Raw genomic sequence first — 16,467 nt, 5'->3', positions numbered from 1 at the left:
AAGAGAGACAAACTTTTTGGTCAGAAAACAGTAACTCCAGCAGATCCTCGCTTCACGTGCTTTTTTTAACTGAACACCTTTTATGTCTTTACACGTTTTTCTTTCAGTGGAAATAACACAAATTGTCTCTCTCTCTTCTTGCCAACAACGAGAGTTCTAGATATCATGTCCTCAGACCTGAACGCTCCCCTGTCCCCTACTGCCCGGGACGGTGGCTGTCCGTGTCCCTGACAGAGCTTGTTTGCGTCAGTGCTCTCTGTTTCATTGGAAAGCGCACACGATTGTCCGGTCTGTGAACTCTGGGGGGGGTGTTTGTGGTGAAGAGAACTAGACCCCCAGGCCTGCAAGATTACGCCCTCTCCGAAAAGGAAGACCGACGCATGACTTTTATCTCAATCTTCAGAGCAACCCAGAAGTGTTTCAGACCTGCCGGCAGACACGCAGTGTTCTGCCTTTCTCATTTCTTGAAGGTTGAGGAAATAGGGCTATTCCTTTAATTTTATTTTACAAAAAAACATTGTTTTTTTTAAACAAAACTTGCCTATCGGATATGTCTTGTGTTTAAAAGCATAACCCGTTTTATTTAGATATTTATTAAGTCATTTTGATTTTATTACCTTACAACAGATGTCAGACATCCTTTTATTTCACCTGCTTATGTTGACCTTAAAACAAGAATCTGAATTTTTAAATATATAATTTATTAAGGCGACACTGGTTTGTATCAAATAACCCCGTTAAACCTGCGCCAGGTTAACGTTTTTTACTCGTTAATTCAAGATTTGGTTGAGCTCTTGGTAAAAAAAAAAAGGTGGTATTTATTAGTTGGCCTTATCACAATGAGGTGGTAATTGTTATTTGCTGTCCTTGCTGAACAGCCCTGCTTTCCCAGATCGACCCTGATAAAGGACGGTGACGGTTTCGTCCTGCGCTCACAGGTCGCGGCTACAATCCAGACAGGGTCGGCAGTTTTAGCTGCAGCGGGACGGTCAGTCTGGCCCTCCGGATGTCCCGCTGCATCCAGAGGGAGAGGGAGTGGAAAAGACACGAGGGGTCACTGCTGGCCAGTCACGCAACTGCGGAAGAGAAATTAAATAAATCCATGAAAAGGCCACGCTCTGAAATAATGACATGAATGAGCGCTGAGGCGCTTATTTTCACTAACGTCAGCTTTGGGATATTTGTTTTACAATTGGCTTGCATTGCCATATACAACCATGAGCACCGAGACCTGAGGAAAAGCACCATTTTTGACTTGTTTAGTAAGAGGAAGCTGAATGAAGGTCCGGAAGGGGTCTGGCTGCGGGACCTTCAGCTCCTGTGCCCCAGCTCGGGGTGGTGGGTGGCTGCGGCGCATGGGGGCCGTGTCCCCCATTTTCTCTGCGACACCCCGTAAACCCGGGGAGCTGTGATTATGGTTCCAACTGGATTGTTTTGGGGGGTTCAAACCCCAGATGAGACACAGCAAGGTGTTTCACTCAAACTGGTCCTAGTAAAAACCTAGTAAAAGTACCAATTTACGTGGCTTACATCTCCATTAGGTGACAGGTTCTGGAGAGCTATTTAGCAAGACGCAAATGTTGTATGGACTCCTTATTTTTGTGTATTGAACCCGTGAAAAAAACACAAACCTTTAACAATATTCCCAGTAGGTTTAAGATTCGCCTAGAAGTTTGTACTAATGATCACATAATAAACCTGTTATGTACCTGTTGATTTTTTAATCATTAAAAAAACGAAAATAACGCGTACCGACATTATTCTGAAAATATCGGAATACTTTTGCGCGTTTTTGTGGTTATTTTGATTCTATTCAGAGAGCAACAACGGTTATACTTAAAGCCCTCTATGGAGCCCTCAAAAGTTTCTCACCGAAAAATTGATTAGATGCTTCTTAATAGTTTGAGAATGCAACTAAAACGTCATCGAGTGACGGTTAAAGTGAATTTAGTCATAACTACTGCTCAATTCCCAACAGTCATGCGTTAAAAAGGAACACGAGTTACAAATAATTTTGTGAGAGGATTTTATTCACTGAATTTGATACATTAGCAAAATAAAGTTTCGTTTGAATCTGTTTTGACTCACCGAGGGTCGGATGTAAAAATTCGGAAAAAAACTTACTGTAAAATCTCTTACAGTAGCGGAAGACTCGCTATTCTCTCTAGTATTCTCAATGAACATTTTGCGCACTTGCGCATCATTTTTAATAACTGGCGCAACGGATTCGTTTGCTTTTCGCTCCGTAAAATAGTGTATTAGCAAACATTTCTAGGGCTTAAATACTCGTAAGAAACGACTCCACTGTGTGATGTAACGCGACAGTTTTTCTGACGACGTGTGCCTGGTTTGGTTTCTTTTCACATTGCCAACTAATAAAGATCTCAAAATTCACCAGGGCTGTGGTTTTTTTTTTTTGGTTCTGGTGTCCTTGCGTTAGCCGCGTTTTCAGTGCGGCGGTGTCTGAAGCGAAAACAGATGTATTCTCAATATTGAAAGGCCACAGTATTTACATGTGGAACAGTCCCTGCAGGGAGGGCGGGGGAAGGGGGCTCCGCTATCAGGTGAGCGGTTGGTGTAGCCGAAGCCCAAGGAGGTGGGTTTGTCTTCCCACAGCTTTTCGGGTCTTGAGCTGAGAGAAGCATTCGAGCTCATTCGCTCTGCGGTTCCGGAGCGGCTCCGCGCAGAAGCCCTGAAGACCGCTCTCTTCAAAAGCCTCAACACAGAAGCAGCGGACACAAGAGAGGGGAAATGAAAGCATGGATTTGTTTCTGTATTTGAAGATAAGAGGGGTTTTGTACTCTGCGGGTTTGTGTGTTTTTTGATAGAACTCCAGCATAGATGCCAAACAGCACCGATGGATCAGATCAAGGTTTTACCATAATATCGGGAGTAAAGCACACTGCGGTGACAACTGCGATCGGAGTAATTTGTCCAAATCTAAAAGACGAAAATGATCCTTACACGTAAGTGTATATTATTGGGGTTTTTTAATCACTGTCTTGGGTTTTTGTTCCCTAAATGTTCGCAACTTTATCCAATTGAGTAATAGTGTAGCTCATCGTGAAGTGTTGAACTTTAAAACCTGGAGGTTTTTTAATGATTCAAAAATATTGAGTTAGCCAGTTTAATATATATAATAATATGTATGTCGTTTTTTTTTAATTAAGTGTTTCACGGAATTACTTTTAAGACACTTTTCAAAGTGTCCCGGCAGACTAGCCGGGGTCTGAATGGAGAGTACCCCTGTAGCGTTATCTCACTCCATATTCATGTTTTAAAAAGCGATGCTGGTTTTTCGGAGCCTCAGTGGGACGTGGTCACGGGCTAGATTTAAGATAAGCCGTCTTCTCCGCGCAGTCTGGCCGCAGTCTCGCCTTGGCACCACGGGGTCTGTGAGGGTCCCACCCTGCAGACCAGTCGCTCTGCTCTCTCTCCGCGGTATTGTCCTCTCTGTCAGTGTCCTAAGGTAACTTTGACCCATTAAAACAGCGTAAAACGCGTTGTAGACGCCGTTAGCGCCATAAAAGATGACGTAAGAACCCCGGCAATAAAGGTCCGAACTGACGCCTTTTTTACACCCCTTCGCTTAATGATGTACTCGGCGGTGAAATGAGTTACCTTTGGTCACGTTTGGGAAGCCTCTTGCTATTTTGAGAATTGAGTAGGTGGAAATGAGTACGTGCTGTTTACTGTATGCTGTTTACTTTCATTATAGAAGTTTAGAATTTGTGGCCCCCTAAATGGTGAACCCCCCCGAGTTGAGCTGCGGTACTATGGTGTTCGCCTCTTACGTGTTCTCAGACACTGGCCCAGCCGGGAGTATCGAAGAAATAAATCTGGTTTTCTGGATTTTCTGTTTACTTTGTCCGTTGTTTGCTCAACTTTTTAAACGAGTATGCAGACTTCCAGTGTTGTTACCTCCAGCAGAAAGGCACTAATAATTGAATTTAAATGTCTCCGTCTCACAATGTTTCAGCTTCCCATGCCATGGCATTAAGAGAGTCCACCTGCCTGTGTGTTGTCTGCTTCACCCACAGCCTTTCCCATTACATAGAATTTTATCCTTTTCCATCCCGGCATGCGCGTCAGACGCCTATTAATAAGTAGGGGACATCTGAAACGCGTGAATCTCTCCCTGTCCCATGGCGCCCGGGGGTTGTGACTTTACCCAGCACTATCCCTTTGATCCCCCCGAGCTGGGGCACCCCCTGCTGGCCGTCTGCAGCACGCCCACTGGGGGACCCTTGCGAGCAGCTGGCTGTCAGTGGCTTCACTGGACCTGCTTGCGGGCGCCCGTCCTCTTCAGTTCAGCTGTTTTTGTTAAAAGTCTACAGCGGGGTTTTTTTTTACTGTCCGGTTTCCAGCACTGCACGGGTCTATAAACTGAACAGTGCATGTTGAGTTGTTTTCTCCGTAGGGGTGGGGAGTTGCTGGATAATTTCGTGCAGTCGCTACCTAGTCGCACTTAGCCTGCGGCGCCTTTACTTGACGTCGTCCGTGGAAGGGCTTTACTTCCACCCATCGATAACAAAGTGGGAGCTCAAAGCACGTCGTCCCCTTTTCAGCCGGAGAATGCCCGAGCAGCCAGGCTGTGTAAATCTATCAGCAGCGCAGAAAGAGCCATTAGGGCCGGTATTCAGAGAGCCCATCTGGCCTGCAGCCCGTTCGCGCTGCCCGGGCCGTCTCCCAGGCCAGCAGATGGTGGGAGGCCCTCCTTCAGACGGAGTGACCCGACCTGGTGATATACACAGCCCTGCGGGTCCGTGATAACACCGGAGAGCAGATGTGGTCATGAATTTGAAATCTGTTGCTGAGGTACCACCAGTGAGAATGGTTTCTATCTTAAGGGTTATGGACTTTTGTGTGTGTTGTTGTTGTTGTTGTTGTTGCTTTTGTGGGGTTTATATCTGTTTTTACTTTTCTTTTTATATTTATCAGTGGCGTGTACATAAAAACACAGCAGACTCTTTTTTTCGATATCTTCCATATGTTTTCATGTTTTGACTCAGTCTGAGCTCGCTCTGTTGATGAATGATGGTAGCTCCTGGACCTCCCAGAAAACACTTTAATCCAATTTGTATTTGTCTTCAGTGATCGCTGCTCCTTCCTCGATATTTAGTGTTTTCAGGTTTACGTGTTTGATACCCCTGGACTCCCCTTTATGGAGACTCTGGTGTCCAGAAAGGAAACGTCTCACTGCATCCTAGCCTTTTTCACTGGATATGTCCCTTTGGAAGTGAATCACTGTAAAGGTGTTGCAACTGGCATAAAGAATTTCATCATGGGATAATACAAAACAATTTCATTTCCGAAAGCTAATCACACGCGCCTCAAAATCAACAGAAACTGAAAAACAGCTTTCTAAGTGCTGCAGGTCTGTGTACAGTACCTGACCATAATGGTGTCTCAGTGCAGTCTGTGATTGGCCCAGCACTGTCGGAAACCTAACCAGTTATATTTTTTTGAGGTCTGTTAAAATTGCTTGGGCCCCGGTGGATTGAAACCCCCTTCCGTCTTTGATAATACATTCGTGTGGAAAAACAAGTATTTGGAAATGAGCACAATGTTTTTTAACATGACTTAAACACGTGTGTTAGAAAAATACAAACCCCTAGGCTGTGGGACTTTAGGGAACACAGTGCATTGCCAGTGTGACTGGCAGGTGCTGTATTTTGCACTGTGCAATGCGTCCCTGTGTCTAGGTCCTTTCGATGTGGATAAATCCCACATAGGCCAAACTAATTTCACTGGTTTATCCTCTCTTCTGAGTGAATCCAGAGGTTTTGAGTCTGAAATTGTTTTTAGAAGCAGGGTGAGCTGCAGGATTTAGGAGGCTTTAGGAACTAGCCTGCTGTTGATTCAGATCATCTCCCTGCTGCAGACAGCCTGTGTGGTCAGACAGAGACTGCTCCCAGGGGAGACTCCTGGCCTGTCTGCAGTTTCTCTCCAGAGTCCGGCTGTGTTGTTTGCAGGGAGTTCGCAGCGTGGCCATCAGTGCCCATGCCAGAGAGGCACAGCAGGGAAAACAGCTGAAGACATGTAGGGTGCAGCATCAAGGCAGTGTCTCTGTGATCTACCAGTTATGTAAGAATTAATTTACCATCTTCACACGAGAAGTCTGCTCAGTGGTCAGTTGCCTGCTGCAATACACATTGACTTGTAGCCCAGTTCCTGAAAACTGGCTGAAGATTGAAATTGATGTTTGCTGAGGGGTGTGTTTCTCTATCAACACGGCCCAAGCTTTAGCATTTTTAAAATGTTTCTGACCTGCTGGAAAGGAGAGTGTCTCTGTAACTGTGCAGGCTACCTATTGTTGGCCGCCCAGCATTAATTTTACTGCGTCCCAGAGCTGACACAATTGCTGGAGCTGCTGTTTGTTTTGGACACAGCAGCTCTATTATCTGTCCTTGAACAAAGGGGGAGGTCGTACGCGATACAGGATGGTTCTGTACAGTAAACAAGTTCACACGCTTCCTACTAATAGGAAAAGGGAAATGAGGTAATCCGTTGACCCTGAAGGACTGGAGACAGTGCTGAACCCACCCTAAAGAACCGAGCTGTTCATGCTGTCTGTACACGCAAGCAGAATAGCTGAGGACTGCTGCACTCCTCAAGGCTCAGCTGCCTGTAGTATCGGCGATGCTGTGCAGAGTCCGGGCAGCAGAGTTCAGTGACAGTACAGTATGCACTTGAATGCAGTTTGCGTCCTCTTTGTTTGTTGTTATGCCAGATGTATCTCACTTTATGTTTGTAGCTAGGTTGTTTCCGGACTGTTCTGTCATGGTCTCTGATAGCTTTGGAAACCTGTAATTTGGTCTTTTTTCTTGGTGTTTCACACTCCACCAGGGATACCCTGCTTTGCAACCCAAAAGCCCTTGAGATCCTCCAGTCTTAGGAGAGTGTGGACAGAACATTGTTTAGTACACAGAGGTTGAGTATACTCCACACAATGGGCACATACCCATTATTTAACATCTAGACAATGGAGTCATCCTCATCCTCGAAATCTTTCATTTTCAGCTTTCTGATTCAGTGAAAGGTAACTTCTGATTGCGGAAAGCTGATTTTAGCAAGATCAACTGTAGCCCGTTCACTAAGACGGAGCAATTCCCTCCCCCCACTTTCCCCCTCTCTGTGGAAACTTCAGGCCTTATTAATTTTGCGTTGGTAAGGTTTCCAAGTGGCTGTGTGGTATGCAAATGTGAAAAGGGACTCCTGGTGACTTGGTGCCTTTCTGAAGGCCTTCCGCATTGTTGGCAGTGCTTGTATCTCTTTGTCTGGAGTATCACCAGGCGCTTGAAGGCATCCCTGCCTCCCATTGTTAGAGTGGCTGTTTGCTCAAGGGAAACCGCTGAGGCAGACAGGGGTCAGGAGATAGTTGTGTTTTGAGTGTATAAAGTTTCTAATCTCTGCAAAAACCATGCATGTATCAAATTTACCTCTATTTATTTATTTAATCATGTAATGGAGTGCTGAAGTGAACCCATTATGTAAAGAATAGCCCTGGGTTAGGGATTAATGCTCTAATGTTAAAGAGGTTTTGGCTTTAAGCCTCTGTCTTCTAAGGCTTGTGCTCAGGAATGTTTTCCAAAGGTAATGGCATCAGGTGAACTATATCCACCAGTCTGATTCACATTTCATTTCACTACAGAGGTATTTCTCACGTGTGAACTTCAGAACTCTATTTTAGATCACTTGCAGTATACGTTCTGTGCGATTTGTATCATAATTTATGAATCGGTGATTTGTTGGGCTGATGCTTTTTTTCCGAAATGACATATATCTGTACACATTTATAGAACTAGGGCTTTTTACTGAAGCGATCTGCATGATGCGCAGAACCTCACCACTGCTTCACATTCTGTACATATTGACTTGCCTGGAAGTAAGATACCTTTTTATGTGCTGCAGAATATTTAATGGATTACGGCAGGAAACTAACACTGGGTAACTTACTTTCTGGCTTCTAGCTGTATAAATGAAATCCTTGTGTTATTGAATGAAACTCCAGTGTTTTGAAAACATACCTCTTGCTGCATATCATTCCACATTTCAAATGTGTGACCTTTATGTGAAAACACAGCAGCAAAAATGTCATTCCTGGACAAAAGGCGACTAATTAGCACAAATGCATGTTTTCATTTCCCGGGACGGTGTTAATCTTCACCCTTGTGTCAATTACGTGCAAACTTTACGGCTTTTACCCCTGCGAGCATGCGGACCCTGTTCTTGACAGTGCACCGCTGTCAGGGCTTGCGTCTGGTGTGAACGAGCTCCCCGCGCCTCTGCCCCGTGTTGCTGCAGGGTCTGGAGGCTCTCATTCCAGCCATAGCCGAGGACAGACACGTGCCTCTGATCGCAGCTCCTCTCCCTCCGCGCTCTGTTCCTGGGTTTCTTGTGAACTAGACGTGGGTTGCGGGATACAGGAGGGCAGAACCTCTGAGCTCTGACCCGAAATGGGCCCCGACTGCAGCTGTCTGCCAGACGAATTTGACCTGGTTCCTGTTGCCATCCTCATCCTCATCTCCCTCCTTTCCTTCTGCATGTTTTTTCTTGTTTCTTGCAGCTGATTTTCTCTTATTTTTTTGCACTTTCCTCCTGCCGCTCGGAAGCGGCGCTGCTCCTCTGGAAGGGCCCCCGGAGGTGTCTCGTGGAGACCTGTGCCTCGCAGCTCGCGTGTGAGCTGCCTCACCCTGGGCCGCGATACTCCGGCCTCCCCCGGCCCCCGGCGGTGCCCTCGCTCACGCCAGAGGAGCGGCCGGGGGGCTGGGTGAAGGAAGCCATTTGCTCGGCAGGCGTCCGTCACACCATTTGGCACGCGCTGCCTAAAGGCCTTTTCACAGCTCACGGGGAGCTTTCCCTGTGGCCGCAGGACAGCACCACCACAGCATTTGTCCGCCAGTTAGCAGGCTTGTCAGAAATGTAGCGCAGCAATTAGAAGGAGGAACACATCCGCCCCTAGCCTCCACTACCCCGTGAAATGGTGTGACAGCCGGCTAACGGGTTAGTTCCTGCAAGAGCAAGGCGAGAGAGGCTCTCCACCCACCCGTGCTGATTGAGGTCCAGCGCAGGGTGTGCAGGGTCTTGGCAGTGCGGACTTCTCCAGTATGAGAGGCGTTTCAGAGTGACCAGGGCTGCTTTCTCCCTGAAGCAAGAGACGCAACTGCTGGAGGAGCGACAGTCACATTCGGCTGTTGGGCACAGAAGAGGCATGCAAAAACTATAAACCGTTAAAACTCCTGCATGATTGCCAGACAGGCCTTTAAATGGTGACATCAGTGTATCCTGCTCCTGATTAATATTTTCTCCACTACCTGATTATTTTTTTGTATCATTTGATAAGGTTGAAATTATTATCTCATAATTTAATGAGGGAAAGCGTAAGATAGTTTTACGTAGTTAAATGCGTAAACATTTCCAGACAACGGGGTTCATTTGATGTTTGTGAACGCAGTGACCTAAGTTGTTCTGTTGTTGTTGCCGATGCTGTTTTTGCGGTGGATTCATGATCTACATGAGGGGGTGAAAAATAAGGACAAGCACCGAGGCACCTCAGTTCAGCTGGGGCTGTTGCTGACAAGAAAGTAAACGGATCCTATCGATTAGACCTGGCAGTGTGCTGACAACCTGCACTTGCCCTGTTAAAGAAAGGGGCTGAACTAAGCAGGCCTGCGAGGTTTAGAATTTGACACACTGATCTCACAGCATTTACTTCATTTCCTGCTTGGCCTTTTGCTGCCGCCCGTCTCATTTTTTAATTAATGTTTTCCAGGCTTCAGTCTAATATCTAAGTTTGTGACCTGCGGTAGTATTTCAGTTTTCCAGTGCCGTAACAGTCCTGATGCCTTTTAAGTATCAAACTTCCCCGATTCCATCATTTTCCTAGATCCTGGCCTTTGGTGCCACTGGGTTAGCACGAGGCCATGAGAGTGGTATGTGCCTCATTAGCCCTCTTTTGCCTGGAGCGGTGAGACATGCCAGAGGATTACGAGACTTATGTAGTGAGCTCATGCCTTTCATGCTGCCCATGGAGCTGGTTCCTGCTTTAATAAGGGAGGATACGTGCGAGGCGATTGGAGACCTTGATCGGAAAAGCCACTTCAGCTCATTCAAAAGGGCTCTTGCAGGCTTCCAGCAATTGTTCTTGTCAGGTTCTGTTGCCGCAGCTCTTCTTTTGAGTGTTCCTGCACAATGTGTCCCCTCTAAAAGGAAAGCAGTGCAGGTTCTGCGCGGTGGCGATACCCTCCCGGGAAATGCCGCTCTTTGCAAACCCAGCCCTCAGACAACGGGTCTCGTTCAGCGTGGTTTGTTTCTTCGCGTGCTTGTGTTCTTTTGAGCTCCGGATCCCAATGCACTGGACCTCCAGGGGCTGGGTAAAATAAAACTCTCGCCGAAGGAGCTGCTGTAGTTGCGGTGGCTCCCTTCAGTTGCTATAGCGCAGGCTTGCTGTACATTGGAACTTCCTGCTTGGCAAATATCTAACAGCAGGCCGTCTTGTTTTCCCTTTCTTTCAGAAATCGAGGCCAAGGAGGCATGTGATTGGCTGAGGGCAGCTGGGTTCCCACAGTATGCCCAGCTCTACGAAGGTAAAAAGTGCATCTCTGACCTCGGCTGCCAAGAGTGTCGGTCTAAGTAACAGCAAGTGCAAGATGAATATTATTAGGAGTTAGAAGCCGGCACCTTACGAACTTGAGGTTGAACAGCATTTTGTCACCCCACCGCATCTCTCTCTATCGTCTTTTGGTGTCGCCTGTCCAAATGGCCGAGCGTGTCGATAGGAGGCTCGAGCGGGGCTCTGTGCCGCTGTGCGTTGACTGCAGAGGAACGGGCGAAGATCAATTCCGTGATCATAAGGAAGACCAATAGGAGGCCCTGGGGCATTAAAACTGATTTCCGATCAGGAAGTAAAATGCACGTGGAAGCACATGCTAAAACCAGTCTTCCTCTTCTGTGCTCTTCGTGTTGCCTTGCGTTTCTGCCCAGTCCCTGCTGCACTGTGCAGGTAAAGGAGCGTCTGCTGGGGCTTGTGTCCGGCCCCGGGCCTTCCTGTGGAGTGGATCGGCTGTGCTCCTGCCCCCAGTCCAGGGGCGCTTGTCTGGTGGGGTGGCTTTGTGTGTTTGTTTACGCAAAGGGATTGTTCTGCCTGCCTGAGCACAAGCCTCCCCGCTCATTTCAGGCTCATTTCAGTTAACTTTCAACCAGTTATTTCCTGGGTGAAATAAATACCTTCCCCGGCTTTACAGCCACTAATTAAGACAAAGAGAACAAAAAGAAGTATTTCTGCACGGGGGTTATTTCGGGGTGTTGGTGTCATCTTGTGGTTTTCGCTGTTCCTGTGCGGGGGTGTCGCCAGAGATGTGCTTCCGTCGGCCGCCACCGCCACCAGGCTGGGTCCGCGGCACAGCCGTGCGCGCGTGCACAGAGGCGTTCGGACACAATGAGCCTGCCTCTCTGAGTCACGGAGAAGTGTGTGCTTTCTGTGAACGGCTTTGCCACCCGTTTCCTGCGAGGCAGGGTGGGCTCCTCGTTCAGCAGCAGGGAGCGTGATTTTGTTGTGAATCCGCGCTGTCCTTCCGGTCGCTCACACTCCCGGCCTGCGGGGCTGCTGGCCTTGGTCAAGGGCTTCAGCTGCTCCCTGGAAGCTGGCCTGAGCAGCAGCTGCAGGGGAGGGAGGAGCCCCTGGGACTGATTCCTCCTGTTCCATCTGCTTTCTTCCCCCTTGCAGACTCTCAGTTCCCTATCGAGATCTCCTCTGTGACCCGGGACCATGACTTCCTGGACGGGGATGCCATTGAAGCTCTGTGCAGGTGGGCGCGGAGGCTTTGATAGCTTGATTTTTTTTACAAATAAAATTCATTTTACGCCCATGGGCAAAAACAAAACAACGCCAGCAAACAGATGCAGATGGCGTAAGGGAAGTCCAACCTGACAAAGGGAGTTTGTATGTGTTAAAACCAGGAAAGCTCTCAACAGCTGTGTGTTTGTTTAAGAAAGGCAAATATTATTACTACCCCACATTCTGCCAAGGGTTAGTCAACCTTTTTTGCCCTGTCTAGCCTTTTCAGATGTGCCACAAGCCACAGTCATTTATGAGGACAGAAAGAGGCAGTGTTTTTAATCTTTATCTCCGGCGGCCCTGAACTGGCAGAGTCTCTGTGATCGATGTCTTTGCAGACAGTTTTGACAGCCTGCTATTACTGCAAAGCAGCTCTGTCATGATGCCCTTTAGCTTCACAGTTCTGTACGATGTGATCTCAACACTGTAAAAGTTACGAAGAGATGCAAAAATTAAAAATTCCCATTGCCATTTCACCTGCAGAAAGTTGCAGTATTATACATTATTGCGCACGGAATGGGACCCCACTTTCCTCTGATGTTGTTTTCGGATATCACTGGGGCAGCTTTAGGTTCAGAAATCGAAAGAAACCCTGATCTGTTTGTGTATCAAATTTGAACTTATAAATATTCAGTCTACAGGGAGCCATGACATGTCTTTATGAAATTTGTCTGCAAACCAAATCACTTGAAGATCATGTGCTTAAAAAAATGTTACTTTTGTTGAGAGATGCCGATAAGGAATGCATTGCCAATGGCTTCCCCCATCTACACTAGACTCTACTACTTTTTTATCTGGCTAGAAAAAATGCACCAGTGTCTCCCCGTGTCACGCTATTTTCTTTCAGTACGGTCGTTTCTTTTTCTTCTGCTTAAAAGCTAGTGGCAAGTCGGTTCGGATGATCAGTGTGTGTATGTGTGTGACAGGATATCTGTCAGCTGATAAAATGTGATAGGAGGGATTTCATCTGTGTGTGTTAAAGACCATATTTTCCCATGGGATGAAAGGTTCAGCACCATACCCCAGTCTGAGATGGAACATAGGCAGCCCAGGTGGTTCTGAGGAGCTGATTCTCCAGCTGATTAAAGGCACAGCATTGTTCCAGCTGACAATGTGCATCTGGAGAATCTCACTCAATGTTCAAGCCTTGAGCCTGGGTCAGTGCATGTCAAAGGAAGCAGACTGAAGGGACTCCTAGCAGACTGCGTAGGATAAATGTCCATTTTTCTTTTTACTTTGGGTTTTCTTTTACTATGGTTTCAGATGAGGAGACTTGACATATATAAAGTCCGCTACCTTTTTTTATTATTGTTTTGGCATTTTTAGTTTGCCTCCAGAAAGAGGCTGTTCCTCGGATGTGTTTGGTCTGGGAATGAGGTACAGAATGGGAAGGAAGGCTCTTGTTCCTGGGGAAAGACTCAAATACGGGGCTGGAATGGCATTTTAATTCTCCTGTGTGTGTCGTTCGCAGGCGGCTGAACACCCTCAACAAGTGCGCCGTGATGAAGTTGGAGATCTCGCCGCAGAGGAAAAGAGTAAGTCATGTCAACTACACTCCCTCTCTTCTGAATTACACTGATGTAATTCCTAACAGGAATACCTGTTTTTTATAACTCCGAGCTATTTGTATGGGACCAATGAAAAGCAAGAAACCAAAGAATTGTAGCTTCTTGGGGAAAGTGGGTGCAGTTATCTGAGGTGCCCTTTAGAAGTGGGATACTTTAATCCCAAAAACATCTTCGAATGAAATATGGCCCTCACTTCAGCATGTTTCACAGAGTGCTTCTGCAAGATGTTAGAATGCGAGGACTTTTTTACATTACAAAGATATCTGGGTGAAGCAAAAACAGAGTTTTAGACATAAAGAAGCATAGGAGAACTGCTGTTTATCTATTCAAAGTGGAGAAAAGAAAAGTCATGTCTGCTACTTCATTCGGAGAATGATATGAAAAAAAACATTTTAATTAGTTGAGTGCCATTTAAAATTATACGGATCTTGTCACGCAGATACAGGATTTGTCATGCTTTCATAATAAACAGTTCTGCATTGTGACCCAGTTAGAAATCAGCAAGATACACAACCTTGTTAAACATAGTAATCAATGCTGTCCAAGCTCATTTTAATTTATACAGTGTTGTATATACACATGTATATATTTTAATTGTGATCAGGATGGCTAAGACATCTATATATCTGTATCGTGCTGACAAGACCTAAAACAGCTATACATTAAACAGCTGTATGTAGCCGCTAACATCGTCTTTATATACATAAAGTCTGTTTAGAAAACACTATTTAGAAAGCTTTCTAGGATTGTGAAACAGCCGGAGAAGATTATTGTGCACATTTACACTATTTAATTATAGTGACTGCTTTTTCTTGGACGACATCATTGCCCTAAAAGTCTCCCCTGTAAGGGAGAAGACATGTTCCTCGGCTCTCCGGAGGAGAGAGGTTGTCTCTGTCTACTCTGTGAAGAGGGTGACATGGTTTCACCGCTAGTTTCACAGCCCTGGTGTCCTGGCTGAACTCCTCCCTGGGCTTACACCATGTGGCCTACCTGGAGTTCCTCTATAATGCAGCTGAGGAAGCTGTGTGCTCTCCCCCTGCCCCCGCTCGGCTGTGTATCTGGGCTGCTGGGGCAGAACGGCTGCTGTGTGTCGCCCGGGTGGGGGCTGCTCTTCAATGGTGGAGGAAGTGGGCCCCCTCTTGTATGTAAAGTGCTTAGGGGTCCTTCAGGATGAAAGATCCTATATAAATGCACGGGATGGCTATTAGAAAGCCTGATACTGGAGGTGCTCCATTGTTAATCTAGGCAAATCATGTCACATTGCAAATTGGTAGAAAAAAAATAAAAAATACTTTCAGAAACGGAAGGGCTTCATTGCTATAATGCATTTTTAAAACCAATTTTAAAGGCATGATACGTCTCTAAAAGTATCAGTTTTGGAGACGTTATTTATATAACCCTGTTTTATCATAAGGACACAGGGAGGGTTTTAAACAAGAGGAGGCCTTTCCTTAGCTGACTGATCCAATCTAATCCAGGTGTTTCTTGAAAGAATCCAGGGTATCGGGCTGTGTACCATGACTCCTACAACCCTTTGTGTAAAGAAGTGCCTCCTGTCCTCAGTTTGTACTAGTGTCCTCTGGTTTGTGCTTCATCTCTGAGTTTGAAGTCGTCTGTCAGGTTGACTTTGTCGGTGTCTTTGAGGGTTCTGGATGCTTGAAGACAAAATGAAAAGCGTATATAGCACGGAAAAGAAATTCAGTTGCGTGATGTACCTTTAATGGATGAATTCTGGAGAGCATTCTGGGTTATTGGAGAAGCTGAGGCTTCCATTCCTTTGGTCAATGCTTCTGAGACAGACTGATCACAACAGTAGTGGGGATTGCAGCTGGCACACCAGTGCGTCTCTTCAGCACATAATGGAAAGCTCAGTACAATGGACACCCAAGCATCTGTAGAGTGGCCAGCACTATCTGAATTTCTAGAGTGGGCAGGGCACGAGCTGACAGCGTGCATGTCAGAGGTCCCTGTGTGTTCGGACTGCTGTGACGCTGTTGGAGCAGAGCAGACCAGGGGGCATGCTGGTTTTGCCGTTACTCGTGAGCTTGCTGTCTGAGCTGACCTGCCGCATGTGAATGAGCTTCCTGATGAAAGTCTCTCAATGTCCCTGTTGACCTCTCTGATGAAGAAGGGTCAGCAGAAAGCAAAGGGGCTGTTTGCTTGCTTAATAAAACCGCTGCCCTCCCTGTCCTTGGAATGCATGTATGTGCGGGACGTGACAGACTCCCATTCTCTGTCCTTCGGCTGCGTGGTATGCAGCCGCCAGCCGTCTGTCGAAGGCTGGGGTGGATATGAAACCGTCCACGCAGCACAGCATGTCTGTGAGCTGTGGCACCTCGGGAAGGGAATCAGATCCGGGGGTTTGTTTCATGCGTAAGTGGTTCACGTGAAGTGCTGATGCACTATTTACGCATGTCAGCTCACGATGATGATTCAAACCAGTTATTTAATTACAAGGCCGCAGGAAGTCCAGGAAGCACAGAGAAGGCCTTGATGAGAGACCTGAGGCAGCCTGAAGGCAGTGAATTGCTGGAGTTTTATGGACTTTTGTCGCCGCGTTATTAGTCACAGCAAAGAGACTTCTGAAGCTCTATCTTGGGTGTTGTTTGACTACAAATCAGGAGTTAGTAGATCCAATGCGAAGACCAACTATCATTTACCGTGAAAGAAGGGTGTCTCAGGACAAAGCCTCTTTGAAAAGGAAGCTGAATCAGAAAGGGGTCTGGAGGGGTTCCTGACCCTGGCTGACTCCAGTTTAAACATAGCAAGCAAGAATGGAATTTCCTGTTGCCTCTGGGGTAGTGATAAATTAACCACAGCCACATGGGACTGTAGTCTGACATGGATAAGTAACACACAATGCAGGATATGTTTGATCTTATCTCTTTCGACAAGTAAATAAACACATTTAGAAATACAACAATGAATCACACTGTACTGGGTTCTTAAAAGCAACAGAAATGTGTGTTTACCAATAAGCACAGTTCTTTAAAATGTAGTTACCTATAGATGGAAGAGCTGGCTTCCGTGATACTGTTTTGACCAAACTATCGCTCC

At 46.4% G+C, this 16,467-nt stretch overlaps 1 protein-coding gene across 2 annotated transcripts in view; it reads left to right on the top strand.

The window, feature by feature from the left end:
- Positions 1 to 16,467, top strand: part of dlc1 (DLC1 Rho GTPase activating protein) — a 101,954-nt gene that overhangs the window by 74,073 nt on the left and 11,414 nt on the right. For both annotated transcript variants that reach the window (XM_088633527.1, XM_088633519.1), the window contains exons 6-8: positions 10,518 to 10,589; positions 11,729 to 11,810; positions 13,311 to 13,374. In XM_088633527.1, the coding sequence (XP_088489653.1) occupies positions 10,518 to 10,589; positions 11,729 to 11,810; positions 13,311 to 13,374 (218 nt within the window). The remainder of the gene's footprint in view (positions 1 to 10,517; positions 10,590 to 11,728; positions 11,811 to 13,310; positions 13,375 to 16,467) is intronic.

Source organism: Lepisosteus platostomus, chromosome 1 (genome assembly GCF_059453375.1).
Source record: "Lepisosteus platostomus isolate fLepPlt1 chromosome 1, fLepPlt1.hap1, whole genome shotgun sequence".
In the NCBI taxonomy this organism is placed as follows: domain Eukaryota; kingdom Metazoa; phylum Chordata; class Actinopteri; order Semionotiformes; family Lepisosteidae; genus Lepisosteus; species Lepisosteus platostomus.
Note: the sequence above shows the minus strand (reverse complement) of the source record. Positions and strands in the feature narration are given on the sequence as shown.